We start from the raw sequence: 14,396 nt of genomic DNA, 5'->3' as shown, positions 1-14,396 counted from the left end.
GGAGGGGGGCGGGAGGAGGGACATGCGACACGCGACACGCGTGTCTCGTAGCCCGGAGACCCCGCCGCCTCGACGGGGCAGAGTCCGTGCCCTTGTCTTGGGCCGTCCTGGCTGTTTGCGAGGCTTTGCTTCCCGCTGTGAGACCCGCAGGTGCCCTGCACCCTCCTTCCCTGCCTGAGCTGCCCTGCGCACCGTCCCGGCTCTGGGAACTGAGTCCTGGCCCCGGTTTGACAAGCACAGAGCTTTGCGAATTAGAAGTTGTTCTTTCCCTCCCGCGTAGGCACCGAGTATACTGAAAAAATGCTTTCGTTGTTACTGCGCCAGTGTTCATATGTGTAAGCTCTTGATACTAAAGATCTTCGCTTTCCGCAATTGCTGAATTGGCTCTGAAGTGATTGCAGTTCCCATCCTGGAGTGATCTGCTTTACAGCCCTGTCTTCCCGCCGTCTGTTTTGCAGTGGCTTTCTCGAGCTGAAGTGTTGTTGAGATAGATAGCAGTTTAAGGAGTCCATTTTCTGCAAGTAGCATTTAATTGTGGCCCCTTTTGCACAGTACCAGATTAGTACGTTTTAATCTGAAGTTAATAAAGGAGAGTTTGCGGTTTTTGTTGTTGTGGTTTGGTTCTTTTATATATATTTGTTTTTTTCTATTTGTATTCTAGTGAAAGTTAATGCCAACTGTGCCTAGTCTTAAGACTAAGGATAACTTAGGACGTTTTTCTAGAAGATAGGAAGATGTGCAGCAACAGGAATCTGAAGCCTTACAGCTAAGGGACTAAGATGTGTCACACTGCTGACTTGGTTTCTCTTTCTGCTTTAGCTGGCTGATGTGGTTTTTTTCTCCTCTTGATAATTTCCAAGGAAATCACAAGTTAAAAAATTAGACTGTTAAAAGAATTTTAGAATACCAGATTTGTTCTTCATGAGTGGTTGTCTTGATTTCATTAAGACTGCTCTATGACAAAAGATTTATCTTGTGACTGCAGGTTGAAATTGTGGTAGTTCTGTACTGTTTTGTTCAATGATGGAAATATTTTTTAAGAGAAAAAATCGCATAAAGAATGTATGGCTATGTTTACATGTGTGTGCACATTTAAAGTGAGGCATTACCTATTTAATGATTGTTTTAATTTTTGCACAATTAGCACAAATAGTACACTGACTAGGATTTGTGTTTATAGGGACTTCAGATATCTAGTGCTTTGGTTGATGCTCTTGACTCTTCCTTCATTTATCATGAAACTTTGGTAAGGTTTCCTCCAGAGTTCCACACAATCATGTGACTTATTCTCTGATTTGGAGAATGACTTTGTGTCTCTCTGCAAGTAGCGTTTGCTCTGAGAGATAAGGAATCTTCTCATGCCTCTGACTGCTACATCTTTCTTTTTCTGAAAAGGCTTAAATCCTCGTTATGTCATTTTAATGTGTCACTGAAGTATTTATTGGTTATAGAGAAGGGGCTAATCTTCCAAGTTTACCTCTCACTATTAGTTCTTTTCTCTGCTTTTCTACTCTAAAGCTAATCTGTCATTAATTCTTGAAGAAAAGCTGTGTTCCAGAGGAGGCTACGGTGTCCACTTATAGTAAGAGCTGGAGTTAGGACCCAGTAGTATTAATTTCTGGCATGAGCAAAGGCTCAAGTGTGGGGTGGATCTGAGTAATCCAGACAGAGTTGTTAATTATTTGCTATCCTGTGCACTCAAGTACTATGATGGTATGTCGTAACAGAAGAACAGATCCAACTTTGACTTCTTCCTTCACAAAGTTAATTCTGCAGTCAAGATGAAGAATATTAATTTGCTTATTTTCAGTGATGCTTTTTTTAAGGATTAAGGGCTTGTGTTTTTTTTACAATGGAGTTTTGTTCCTGTAATATTTTGAATTTTTGGTCATATGAACTAAAAATTATAAAGCTTGTCTTGCATCTGATTTACAATTTAGGATGCTCTTGGGGGCAGTTTAACTCTGTCATTACCATATTTTCTTCTTATTACATGTTCCTCATGTTCTTAAATATATGAGGTCTACGAGACATTTAATTAGTGGTGAAATTAGTTTCCTTCTGATTTGTTACCATCTGTGAAAGCTCAATTGATCTTCACTGAATCCTAGAAGTTCTCAGTGCTCAAAGGAATTCACCAATTTAAATACTTGGAATGTACATGGGGTGATTCCCAATTCTAATAGGAATTTGACTTGATCTGCCTGTCATGGGTAGTGAGATGGCTTCCACTGCTAAAGTGTTCCCTTAGGCTTTAGACTATTTTAAGGCATCTTGGTGCCTTTAGTTTAATATTGACAGTGTATGAGAATATTTTTTAATATTGAGCATGCTACCTACAGCTTTTAGTACTGAAATGTCTTAGAAACTTTGTACTGCTTTACAGTGTTAATTGCCATACAAAATTTGGCTATTTCATGTTGCTTACAGAAGCAGGGAGGAAGGCAAGGAATAGATATGAGTTGTCTTGGTGATATCAACAAATTGGCCTTTCCTGTGTGACTTATTTTTCTTTTTTTCCTGTCTTTCAGTCATGGTGCACTGGTGTTCACGTCAACACTTCTGTATTGTTTGTGGCTGTGTGGTGTTAACTTCACTTGGAGTTGCAGCTTGTGATTTCTTAATGTTTTTCAGTGTGTACTGAAGGATGTCATAAGTAATCTGAGAGTGTAAATTCTACTGTTTTTCCAAACATAATTTAAGGTGGGTTTTTTTATTATAATAAAAGTTTTAAAAGCCTAGAGAGAAGATGTAAGGCTTTCACAAAAAGATGTATGTTCAGGATTTTTTTCTACCACTATTTTGCAGTGCAAAGCTCAGAAATTTCAGTCTCTAAACCTCTTGTAGAGCCACTGTCTGATTCTGTAAGTGAATAAGCCTTTGGCTGTACATTTTGTCTTAAACACTAAAGTTACCAGGCTGTCAGAGCTTGTATCTGTGATGTGCTGTGCCTAAAATGAAATGCTAATTATTTTGCTTTCTGTGTAAACTGATGAAAAGACTGTGAACCTGAAAGATTTTCTGTCTTCTCGTACATGCACACCAGACCATACATAGATGACTAAATGAGGTCTGTGGATGTTTAAAATCTCAAGCTACTAGTGAGAAGGGTAGGGCAATGTCCTTCAGGTACAGGATTTTTAAATTTTTTTTTCTCCTGGACCTAGAGGTAGAGGCATTCTGTTACTGCAATATTTGGATGGATCTTACTTCAGAAGAAAATAAATAAATCTAAAATTACTGCTGATTTCTGTTAAAGGTTAACTCTTGCTCAAGGCCGTTTCTACTAGGCAATTGTTTTCTGGTGTACTGTGGTTTAAGATGGCTTTTTTATGCTTTTGAAATACAGGGTAATATTCTGTAGGTAAATGAGGTTGTAGTAGATTGTTCCACCGTCAAAATGTAAGTTCTAGAAAATTAGTAAGTAGAAAATCAAGGACAGGATAGAGCAGCACAAAAAAGTGAAGCCCAGAGCCATCCTCAGTGTTATATTTAAGGGGATTAAGTAAGTGATACGTATCTCTTTTCCAGGGTGTTACTTCTGGATTCTCATAAAGTGTACATACTTTCATATAATTCTTTGCTTGTTAAAATGATTAAGCTTTTTGGTTGCTCTCTTTCTCCATGTATTCACTTGCAACTATTGGAATACAAAAGGTGTTTGTAGTTCTCTACCTACTTCTTTGTACTGTGTGTGTTGTGTTCCTCCAGTTCCAGGAGTGTCCCATGATGCTGTCTTTCTTGCAGTCCCTTTTTTTTTTTTTTTCTTTCTTTCTTTATTAACCACCCACAGACTTCTTGGGCAGCAGATTCGAGGTGGAACGATTCTTGTCAGTGTTAGGAAGTCAGGCTTTTGAGAACAACCAAGACGCTTCCCAGACTTACTTTCAGTTAGTTACTATTCAGGAGAGCTGTGAATGCCAAGGATGGTGTCGCGAGCTGATGCGGACACAGCAGCTCGAGGCTTCCGGCTCCGAGGTGCTTCCAAGACTTCCTCCATGATGCGGGGGCTTTCTGAGCACGACCGATGGTCACACGTGGCGTTCGCCTCTCAGAGGGATGGACCCGGTGCTGCAGGGCTCAGAACCCCGGCATGCTCACTCGCACGACTCGCATGGATCCGCGGGGTGGGCAGGCAGAGTCTCGGCACCAGGCGAGTCCGAGGAGCAGCACCAGGGTGTCCCACGCAAGAATTGTCCCAGCGGGCCGCCCCTTTTCACCTCCTGAACTTGCAGCCTTTTATACTCCAGTGACCCCCCCCCATCCATTCAGTGTCACTGTCCAGAGAGAATTAGGATCCGTGAGCCCTAAATTAAGGCAGTAACTAGTAGGGGCAATGTGTAACTTGTTGCCCATCCTTCCTGCCTTGTATCACGTCTGTTTTGCTTTAATTGTCCTTGAGCAGCAGGCCTGGTTTTGCTTCGTTTCCTGGGTATAATCAGCAGAAAGGCTTTGCTGACTTAAAAGGCATTTTGTTTAGACTTATGTGGGGAAGAAGAAGAACCATTTCTCACAGATGGCACTGATGATACCTTCATCTAGATTTGGGAAGCCAGTGCAGTTTGGTCTTGGAAAATTACTTGTATAGCTCTATTTTTTTATACTTATTATAAATTTTATAGCTGGGTACTCGTGTCTTTTTAATTGCAGAGAACAGGAATCTGGGAGCTCAATGGTTAGCAGTTAAAGTAGATTACCTTAGTTTTACATGTACAGAAGTTTAAGATCTGGGGAAAAAAAAAAATAAATAAAAAAATATATATATATCTGTTTTCTACTTGAATATTACTTATATAAGTGCCCTGAAGTGTGAAATTATACAGTAAATGAATAACGTGGGCAAGTCCGGCTGCATCAGCCTACAAATGGCTCCTTTTTAGAAATTTTCCTTTGTAACCTTGAAGGCACATGTGGAATATTTGTCTCATTGAAGGCAAAGGCTCTTTTTAAATGAAAGCAAGGGAGCTGCAGAGTTTGAGGATAGTCATCAGAGGGAGATGAGGTTTTAAACCTCACTTCTTTCTTTCTTTGGTTTTAACAATGATGTTTGAGTTGTAACAAAATGTATCTTGCTGTTAGATGTCTTTGTGGGGAAGAAAAACCAACAGAAAAGTCTATTTAATTGTTCAAGTACTGTAACAGAGAAATATGTATATATAAATAAAAAGAAGTGCTAATCCATTATGTTGTACATCTCCCTAGCTCATTATAGTGTTGCTGGATGAAGATCGATATTGCTGATTAACTTTGAAGTTGGCTCTTTCTAGGTGGAATATATCAGCTTCTCAGCCTGCTAGAGTGTAGTGTGAAGCAGATGCTTTCAACTGAAAAGCTTTCTAAGACTTCAGTTGCTCTTTTCACTAGAGGCTTGAAATCCTTGTAAGCTAATGATAATGCTATCCTTGTCTGTGTTTGAAAACATACAGATAAAGGCATAATTTTTAGCATTAGTGATACCTTATGGAAGTTTTAACTCCTAATACTTCACTACTTCAGTTGTGCTTCACTAGACAATCATACATTTCTTAGCTTTTTTCCAGTGCATTGTGTTTAGCATGTCTAGATGCCCATCTTATTTTCTTTATTATATTTTCTTTGCTTGACATTTAATCAAAATTTCTAATCTGCACATGAACATTTTTTGTTCATTGCTAGTTAAAATCACAGATTTTTTTACTTTCATGCAGTCAGATTGCCTTATGGGGAAAGAGCTGGGTATAGAGATGATTTATTCATGACCTGTGAATCTCTGGGTTTTAATATGCATTTCTATACACAAAATATTTGCTCTGTTTACATTGTCCTTTGCATTCATATCTAAAGCAATATTTTATTGTCATTTGCATTGTTTTGGAGTGTTTGCAAAATGTAATTTGGATGGCTGTCTGTTGCCACGGAAATGTTACTTTCTCTCTTCCTGCTATTCATGGTACTGAGATGCGGCCACTCCTGAAGGTTTTAGTCTTATGTGGTTAAACTTTCTTTTTATGAAACACATAGATAAATGCCCCCCTTCTGAGTAAATTGCACTTTTTAATAACTCTTAATTTGAACAAGATTAGTACCTTCAGGAGTTTATTATTATCTTTTCTGTTTAGATAAAGCAGCTATGCCTGTTCAAGTGCTGAAGATCATTGAAGGAAAATTTGAGACTCCACTGCCAAGCCATTTGCAGAAGGAGGCTTTGAAACATTTGCAAGAAGGTTTTGATCCTACCAACAAATACATTCAGGTAACATACTAATGAAAGAATTCTGGCTTATTTTGAAATACCTCCTAGTATATTTATAAGGGACTTCCATATTCCAGCTCAGCTGAATGACTTGCTTCAGCTGCATGTCTTCAAGTGTGTCTGCTGCAAATCTTTAAGCAACACTAAATTATGACACTGTTGAACTTCATTGCATGTTGCTATTGACTTCATTGATTAACAGTTCTGCCCCTTCCTCTTTACATTGTCATACTTCATTTTTATAAGTTTTCTTCATTTCCAAACTGTGGGCCCGTTTAAAAACACACTAATATGCAGAAGGTTGTGCTGACAGCTGAAGAATTGGAGGAGGTTAAATGGTATTTTGTTTTTATAAAAATAGTAATAAGCACCACCATCCTGTTAAAGATCAGATTTCAGAGCAATTACTTCTAAAGCAGTTTTCCTTTCTTATATGAAGCAATATAATACCCAGTTTTATGAAAAGATGACTGTAGCAACCAGCATCAAGATACAGTTAGACGGGTTTTTATCATTGTCAAGTGTGCATTTATACTTTTACAGAAGCCTTAAATGTATTTCAGATTGGAAGTACAATCCTAGTGCACTAGTGAAATGCAGAAAATTTTTTTCATCCATAGTATAAGTCTCCTTAGCAAAACACAGTATCAGGTCTTGAGGGTTTTCTTTTTTAACATGTTTAACTTTTTTTGTGAATGGTTCTGAAAATCCTTTCAATCATCCCTTATCCTTAAGTGGCAGGACGTCAACATCATCCCAGGTTTGTCTGCAGTCTGTTGCCAAAAAACAAAAGAGGTAAAAAAAAAATATATATATATAAGACGAACTAATTCTTTATAAAACTTTAGGTGGCTTGAATCCTTTAAAAATGGCAAAAAAAAAAATTTAAAAATACAAGCTGAACTGCCCTAATAATTTTCTGTATCTAAAGAAATGTTTTTACTTCCCTAGCTTTATAGTCCCAGTTCTAGCTCCAATGCTTATCTGACCCTGTGGTTGAGTCCATTAATGATAAATAAACTGGCAGAAGACTATCCATATTGATGGAGAGAGGGAATTTTTATGCTGCTCTCACTCTCTGGACTGGTTCATTATGGTGTCGAAGAAATGCCAGGAGGAGTTCAGTTAGGTAAAGCAAAGGAGCAAATCTACCCTTTTTGGAAGCAGGCAGCAATAGAGTGTGATAGGAGGCAATTTGATTGAGAATGATCCAGGCTCCCATAGGTCTTGTAAAGAAGCAAATGGAAGCATCAATAACCAATGTTGCTAGTAAACAAGGTTTTTATTCCTCAGTGTAGTTTTCTGTCTCCATTCACCTGCAGAGCATAAAGGTTTTCCTGCTTTTAGGAACTAATGTCTGCAAGCACCCCAGACATGGAAGATCAGGGTTTTTTTTTCACAAAGAAATGGTGAAGCAGAAAAAACTGGATTATAAATTAGAAAGTGTTTCTGCCAAAATAAATGTTTCCATTAGGAAAGCAGTACAATTATTACCAGACTATGATTTGAAGCATACAGTCAGTGTTAGATCTGATTGCTGAAAGTGTGTTGATTCTCCTTCTCAGACTTCTGCCTTATGGTAAGAGAACTTCATGCTGCCTCATGGATTAGTAGATGGCTAAAACAGCTTAGCATAAAACAGTGCAACTGAAGAACTGATAAAGCTGGTGCTAATGCACCATTAAACATGTAGGAAGATCCAGTTCTGCAGGCTGAGCTTGCAGCAAACCTTAGAATGTACTGATGTTAGGATATCTTAGTGGTGGCACAGCATGTTGTCACTCTGAATCTGCCAAAATAGGGATCTGGTCATGTTTGAGCAGGTTGTAAGGGGAGAGGAGGATTTTTAGTGTGTCCTGGGAAAAAGCAACAAAAAAACATCCAGGATGCTGTTGCCTGACTTGTATGCCTCAGTCCTCTCTTTTTTTGGAAACTTTTGCTTTCTGGCATCCCTCCAAACAGTACAAATTTTAATATAAATGTGTGGGAACACAGCACAAGCAATGTCTGTTCATCCTCAGTCATGATGTCCCCTAACTGAACTTGATGCCTCCTCCTGTTTATTCATCATCCTCTGGATTTTGCTTGGCAAAGCTGAAGCAAACTTTAAAACCAGCTGCCAAATCAGCTGTTGGGCCAGACTGAGGAATGAGGCTGCAATAAGGAAGGAGACAGATTCCCTAGGGGAGCTGCACGTAATCAGTTTGAGAGGGAGTCTAGTGGCATATGGAATGGGCAGGGTTATGGAAGAAATTTGTCTATGGACGTAATACACAGTGCAGGATTTGCAGGTAAGTTTTGTTGAAGTATGGAGCCCAGGAATTTCAGGAATGTACAAAGCAGTGCATTTCTGCTGAGGAACTGAACTAGAATGTAGGTGTTGGGGATACAAAGGATAGCAGAGAGGCCAGGCTACTGTAGCAAAGAATGTGGTCCCAGAATTGAAAAACTCCCTGGAAGATACTGGGATGTAAAAGGAAAAATAAGAAGTAAAGCAGTCTCTATTTAATCAATGTACTCTGCGTTTAAACAGCATGCTTGTGTGGATTGAAATTTCTTTAGTAAGAAAAAAAATATATATGGTAAATACAGAGCATTCCTGAGGTGAGTTTATTTCATTTCAAACACTATTATGAGAAAAATTCTGTAGTATTTTGTTTATCCGTGGGTACAGTTTAAGACAAAAAGTCTCAGCAGGAACAATTATGTATAATACCTGAAATTTGAAACAAAGTTGCAATTTTGAAAACAAGTGGCAAACCTTTCTGTAAGTATTTTTAGACAGATCTCTGAACTTTATTTTGCAGATGCTGATTGTTAAAATAAGTATTTGATAGTTAAGTCCCCTTACAAAGCTCATTAGTCTTCCTTTTGAAAAGTAGAAACATACCTGTTAAAAACATGGTCATTGATTTTTTTATCTTAATTTTGATCTTAAATGAAGCATTACTACTGTCTTGAAAGCAATAATGCAATACAGTGCATATTCATCCAATTCAACATGGCTATTTTTTAGTATCATAAAATGAAAATGTGCTTTGGCTTGGAAAAGGATGATTTGTGGAGTCTTAGTATTACTTTATAAAGCGTATACTAAAATAAATGGTTCAATTTGATTTGGATTCCTCCTCAGTTAACATGTTGTAGGAATAATTTTATTCTGAAAAGCCTCTGGAGTAAAAATTTGCTGCTGTGTATTTTAACGTAATTTGGTTTAGAAAGTGTTTCCCAGTATCGAAGTTAAGCTTCTCACTGAATATGAGTACTGTAAAATCATCATGATTTACCTGACTGTCCTCTTAATGTTGCTTTTGTGCATTTATAGACAGATTGCCCTTGCTTTCTATTTACAAGAAACATTTTATTTTATTTCCTGTGCTGTCTATGTAGTTCTCTTAACCACTTTGCAGAATCTCTCCTCAAATTTTTCTGGTTTTCCTTATTGAAACAATTTTTTGTGTTTTTATCTTTGAGAATAATACAGTGCTTTACCTGCCATGCTATGGAAGAATATGTTTGATATTTTTGCTACTGTTCAAGAACCTCTTTTCATGAGATACCATCTTTCTAACAAAACTTTTGTTAGAAAGAGATAATAACATCAGTGAAGTGGCTGGTCTGTGTTTTCTGCTTCATTGTAACTTCACTATGAAGAGAGTATTTTTACATAATTAATAGAACATTAACATCTTTCAGAGCATTTGTATTATTTAAAAATCAATAGGTCACTACCATTTTAAAACTTTGTAATATTGTTCTCCCAGCTGTACAGTTGTTTGCTTTTCACATAGTTTATTTATCTTTATATACAACTTTTATTTCTTGACTTATTTTTTTTTTCATATGTGTTGTAATGCTTTGCTAATATTTTTTGAGAAATTGCTGTGTGTTTTAAGATTTTGATCACCCTACCTTTTTAGCCACCTTTCAGGTTTTGTACTAAAAATGTAGCCTTTGTGTTATTATTGTAACTAGTAAAAATGACTTCCATGGCTAGTATTTCATTTAGTCAAAGCTTTGGTGAGTAGCATCTAAATAGTATTGACGTGTAATATTTCCTTTGTTACATCCTAAAAATACTGCTTTTCAGTGCTCTCTTTAACAGTTTTGGGTATTTTTTCCAAATAATTCAGGTGGTAATTTTCACTTACTACTTCAATTCTACATTTTTTTAGCTCACAGATGTTTCAGCTGTTATCAGTGTTTCAGTAACTCGAAGATTTATTGTCTTAGTTAACTTGTTTTTGTTTTTTTTACTCTTTAGGGATTAGTTATTCTTTCTTATCCATTAACAAAACTTGGAGATGGGACAGACTTCTTCAAGGTTGTTCTTCAAGGTAATACATTTAAGTATACATTTTAAATTTATATTGTTGAACTTCTCAAAACATTTTAATTGCATCATGCTATTGTACCACTAGTACCTCCTTTCTTATTTCAGTAAAATGTTATATTTAAAATGCTCTCTGAAAGTGTTGGTTCTCTAAAAAAATACACTTTTTAAAACTTGTGCCAGGTAAGTTAATGGAAACAATATAGTCTTTATATTTCAGTAGGCTGCTTGTTGCAGGATCTTTTAAATACTGTCCTGAAAATGCATTAGCTATACATACAGCTTTAGTAGTGTATTTTTTAAACTGCTTATCTTAAAGAAGGACTAAAAAATATTGTACCCTTAACAGTTACCACATAAGACACATGGTATAAACTATGTAAGTGCACATTTAATGGAGGTCAGTATGTTGATTAGCAGCAAAGTATTTGCATATCATTCTGTTTTAATCAAAGCAGTTAAAGAATGGAATTTTACCTGTTTACTCACATATTTGAATACCAGTGGATGCGTTAACACATTGAAAGGCTTAAGTTGCTCATCGTATAATAAATGTTAGTAAAAAAAAAAAAAAAATGTCCCTTTTAAGCCCGACATTCATAACCCTGTCTAGTCGGAAGGAGAACATAATCAGCCAGTGAGTCTATGTTGGATTCAAGGAACTTGGAATTTTCTTATATTCCCGTCTCAGCTTCTTCCTTACATTGGTTAGAGGATCATCATGTGCTACCTCTAGGCCTTCCTGATTCTGTGAATTCTGTGGCTGTGACCAAACAGCAGGCTGAGGGGTGCAGATTCCACTTGGTGATATTGCTTGTGACTGGTGTTTGCAGAGGTGAATAAAGTTGATGGGATCTGAGTCAGTTTCCTTGCTGGCTTCAGGATTCCTAAAGAGACAAAACTTCCTTGAGTCTTGCTAATTTCATGTAGCTGTTCAGGAGGACCAAGAGTTTCTCCACATTCTCTACACCCTCAAAAAGTAAGTTTGTGCACCTAAATCATTAGTGTTATTTCTGAAACAGTAAAAGGTAGAAAACTCTCTTAAAATAACAATATGATTTCTGCTTCAGTCCTCCTGGAAGGCTCTTGGTTAATATGTCTATCTCATGGAATATCTCCAGTTTATATAGTTCTGTAATCTATCTGTGTTAATGTAAAAAAACAAATGTGATTGAATATTTCCTCTCTAACACAGAACACTGAGTTGTCCAAGTGGAAATCTTTGTCAATTCTGTTTAAAGTACGCTGATATCCAACATGTGCACATTTTAAATGGTCCTCTTATGAAGAACATTCTGCTTGATACATCTATAGTTAGCACACAGAAGCAGTTGTTTAACTATTTGAAAGGATTTTCACTTTGTAGATTCATTGGAATGAAAAGTGTTTGACTGTAGATTAATTTATTTTGGAAAACTCTTCCAATTGCTGTTTGGTTTTGAAGAAGGTAAGGTAATCAGAATTGCGTTTGCTTTTTTCCTCCAGATTTGGATGACTTTTGTTCACGGATCAACAGCATCAATATCTTAATATATGGAAAAATGGCAGAGGATTGTGCGAAAGTTATGCGCAGTGGGGTAAAATATATACATATATTCTTATTTTAGAAGTTGCCTTCCACAGATGTATGTTGACTTCTTATTTTGTTTTGTATAGGTATCACCAAAATTAGAAATAGTCTAGTCAGTCAGTTCAAATCTATATATATGAACTAGAAAAACAAAAAAGTATTTGCTTATGTAAATTTTTTCTAGCAAAAATGCTGAAATCATGGAATTGTAGAATGCTTTGGATTGGAAGGAAGCAAAGATCATCTAGTTCGAAATCCCTTGCAGGAACATTTTTCCCAAATCAGATTGCTCCAAAGCCCCATCCAGCCTGACTTTGAACACTTTCATTGATAGGGCAGCCACAGCTTCCCTGGGTAACTTGTTCCAGTGTCTCACCACCCTCATAGAAAATAATTTCTTTCTCAAACCTGCCCTCTTCAGTTTCAAACCTGTCACTATGTGCCTTGGTAAAAAGTCTCCATCAAAAGGATGGAAAGTTATTTAGTGAAGAAAATAGGGCTTTGTTTTCATGGGTTTTTTTAATATTTGTTAAGCACAAAAGTTAAGGTCTTTGTCAAATATGGAAATAGCAATGGCTTAGATAGAATTCTGTTAGAGTTTTTCAGCTCAAATAGACTAGTACACCAGAACTCTGGTTGTTCGTATGTTGAAAGACGGTGAAAATTATAGCCATCTTATGGCATGACATCAAAATATCACTTAATGTCCAAGTTGCTCTGAATTTTAATCCAGTTCAGATGTGTAGTCATTTTATGTAATTCTACCTAAGGGTAAATAATGGCTTTTGCTTAGTTCCCAGCTCTTTTTGTTTTTTTTAAAGTCTATTGGTATTCCTTGAGAGTGATCTTCCTGTATGTAGATAGTGGCTTACACCCTGAATTGTATCAGCTTCAAAGATGCATGCACCAATTCATCACCAAACCTGCTAATTTCAAGAATTACACCTATAATTAGAGCTGAGGCATTTATATACTATATAGTGACCTATATTGTATAATTATGCACTTACAGTACTCAGACACTATAAACTTTCTAATCCCTGTGTTTTCAACATTATTAATCTGACTAAAGTAATACAAATTTGATAAATACGTCTAGATTAGAGAGACAGAACTGAGTGTTTTAATTACTGCTTCTAACATGTAGACAATCCAAACAGCGGGTAACATACACTGGCTGCCTTTTCAGATGGGTAAAATAAACTAGCTTGCCCAAGAAAAATGTTTATTTTTTTTCTCTTTTTTCAAAAGAGATGTAACTGTTTTGAGATTTTTGTCACTTCACAAATTTTACTTGAAGTCAGTAAAAAGGGTTGGATGTTACAGAACATGTAGGACATAACAGTGGAATTTATCTCTGTAAAATTCAAGGCTAAAAAATATACCAGTTTTATAAGTGTTTAGTGAATAGATGAATACATTTATTTGAAGTTATAGTTGTGACTTAGTGCAGCATTTAAAAAAATAAAAGTGGCAGGATGAGAACTTCCCATGGAAGTTAAAGATGCTGGCATATGAATTTATTGACCCTTCTCTCTCTTTGTCAGTCTTACCTTGCCTTATTTCCAATCACATAATTTGTTTCATTATATACTGCATTAATAATTATGATAAATACTATTAATAATAATAAGCAAATATTTTAAATGCTTACTATATTTTAATTAATCTGTGAAATACTTCAGAAGTCTTGCTTAGCAATGTGAGGATTTTTTGATATTTTGAGGATTTCTTCTGGCATCATTTACCACATGGCTTCTATCAGTAGGTAATTGAGCTTGTGTCATGAACTAAATGGGATAAAACTTGTTTTTTCTGAGAAACATTTTCTAGCAAAAGATGCTTGCTCTGACAGGTATCATGGTGGCAGGTCTTGGGAAGTATACATTATCTGTAGTATGTAGTCTATTAAAGAAATGTCTGGATAAGAGCAAAACCAAATTCTATAGGACATCTTCCTCTATTTGCATCTAGTACCTCTCCTCCAACCAGCACAAGTTATGAGTGAGAAGTCAGTAATACCTAGTGATTGTGAATGAAGGATTTCATATAGGTAGAATTCTAATTAATTTACCCACAAGGATTAAAAATTACCTGGATCCTTTTAGTAGAACTCATGTAGGGATTGTGCTATTCATTTGATGTTGAAATTGATGCATGGCCCTTTTCAGCCCTTTTATATGTGTGAGCTTGAAGAAACAGCACGGAGAGGCTTTGGACTGGGTGATAAGGTGTGCAGGTCAGACAGTATTCTGTTTCAT

General features: G+C 36.5%; 1 protein-coding gene across 1 annotated transcript in view; it reads left to right on the top strand.

Annotated features, from left to right (window-relative positions):
- Nucleotides 1-6,109: 6,109 nt before the first annotated feature.
- The window catches only part of POT1 (protection of telomeres 1), a 60,651-nt gene continuing 52,364 nt past the window's right edge, over nucleotides 6,110-14,396 (top strand). Inside the window, exons 1-3 of the mRNA XM_010003389.1 lie at nucleotides 6,110-6,232; nucleotides 10,497-10,569; nucleotides 12,051-12,142. Coding sequence (XP_010001691.1) covers nucleotides 6,110-6,232; nucleotides 10,497-10,569; nucleotides 12,051-12,142 — 288 coding nt within the window. The remainder of the gene's footprint in view (nucleotides 6,233-10,496; nucleotides 10,570-12,050; nucleotides 12,143-14,396) is intronic.

This window comes from Chaetura pelagica, unplaced genomic scaffold, assembly GCF_000747805.2.
Source record: "Chaetura pelagica isolate M959 unplaced genomic scaffold, ChaPel_1.0 scaffold57, whole genome shotgun sequence".
NCBI lineage: Eukaryota > Metazoa > Chordata > Aves > Apodiformes > Apodidae > Chaetura > Chaetura pelagica.
The sequence above is the reverse complement of the archived record's forward strand: the minus strand, read 5'-3'. Positions and strand labels throughout refer to the sequence as shown.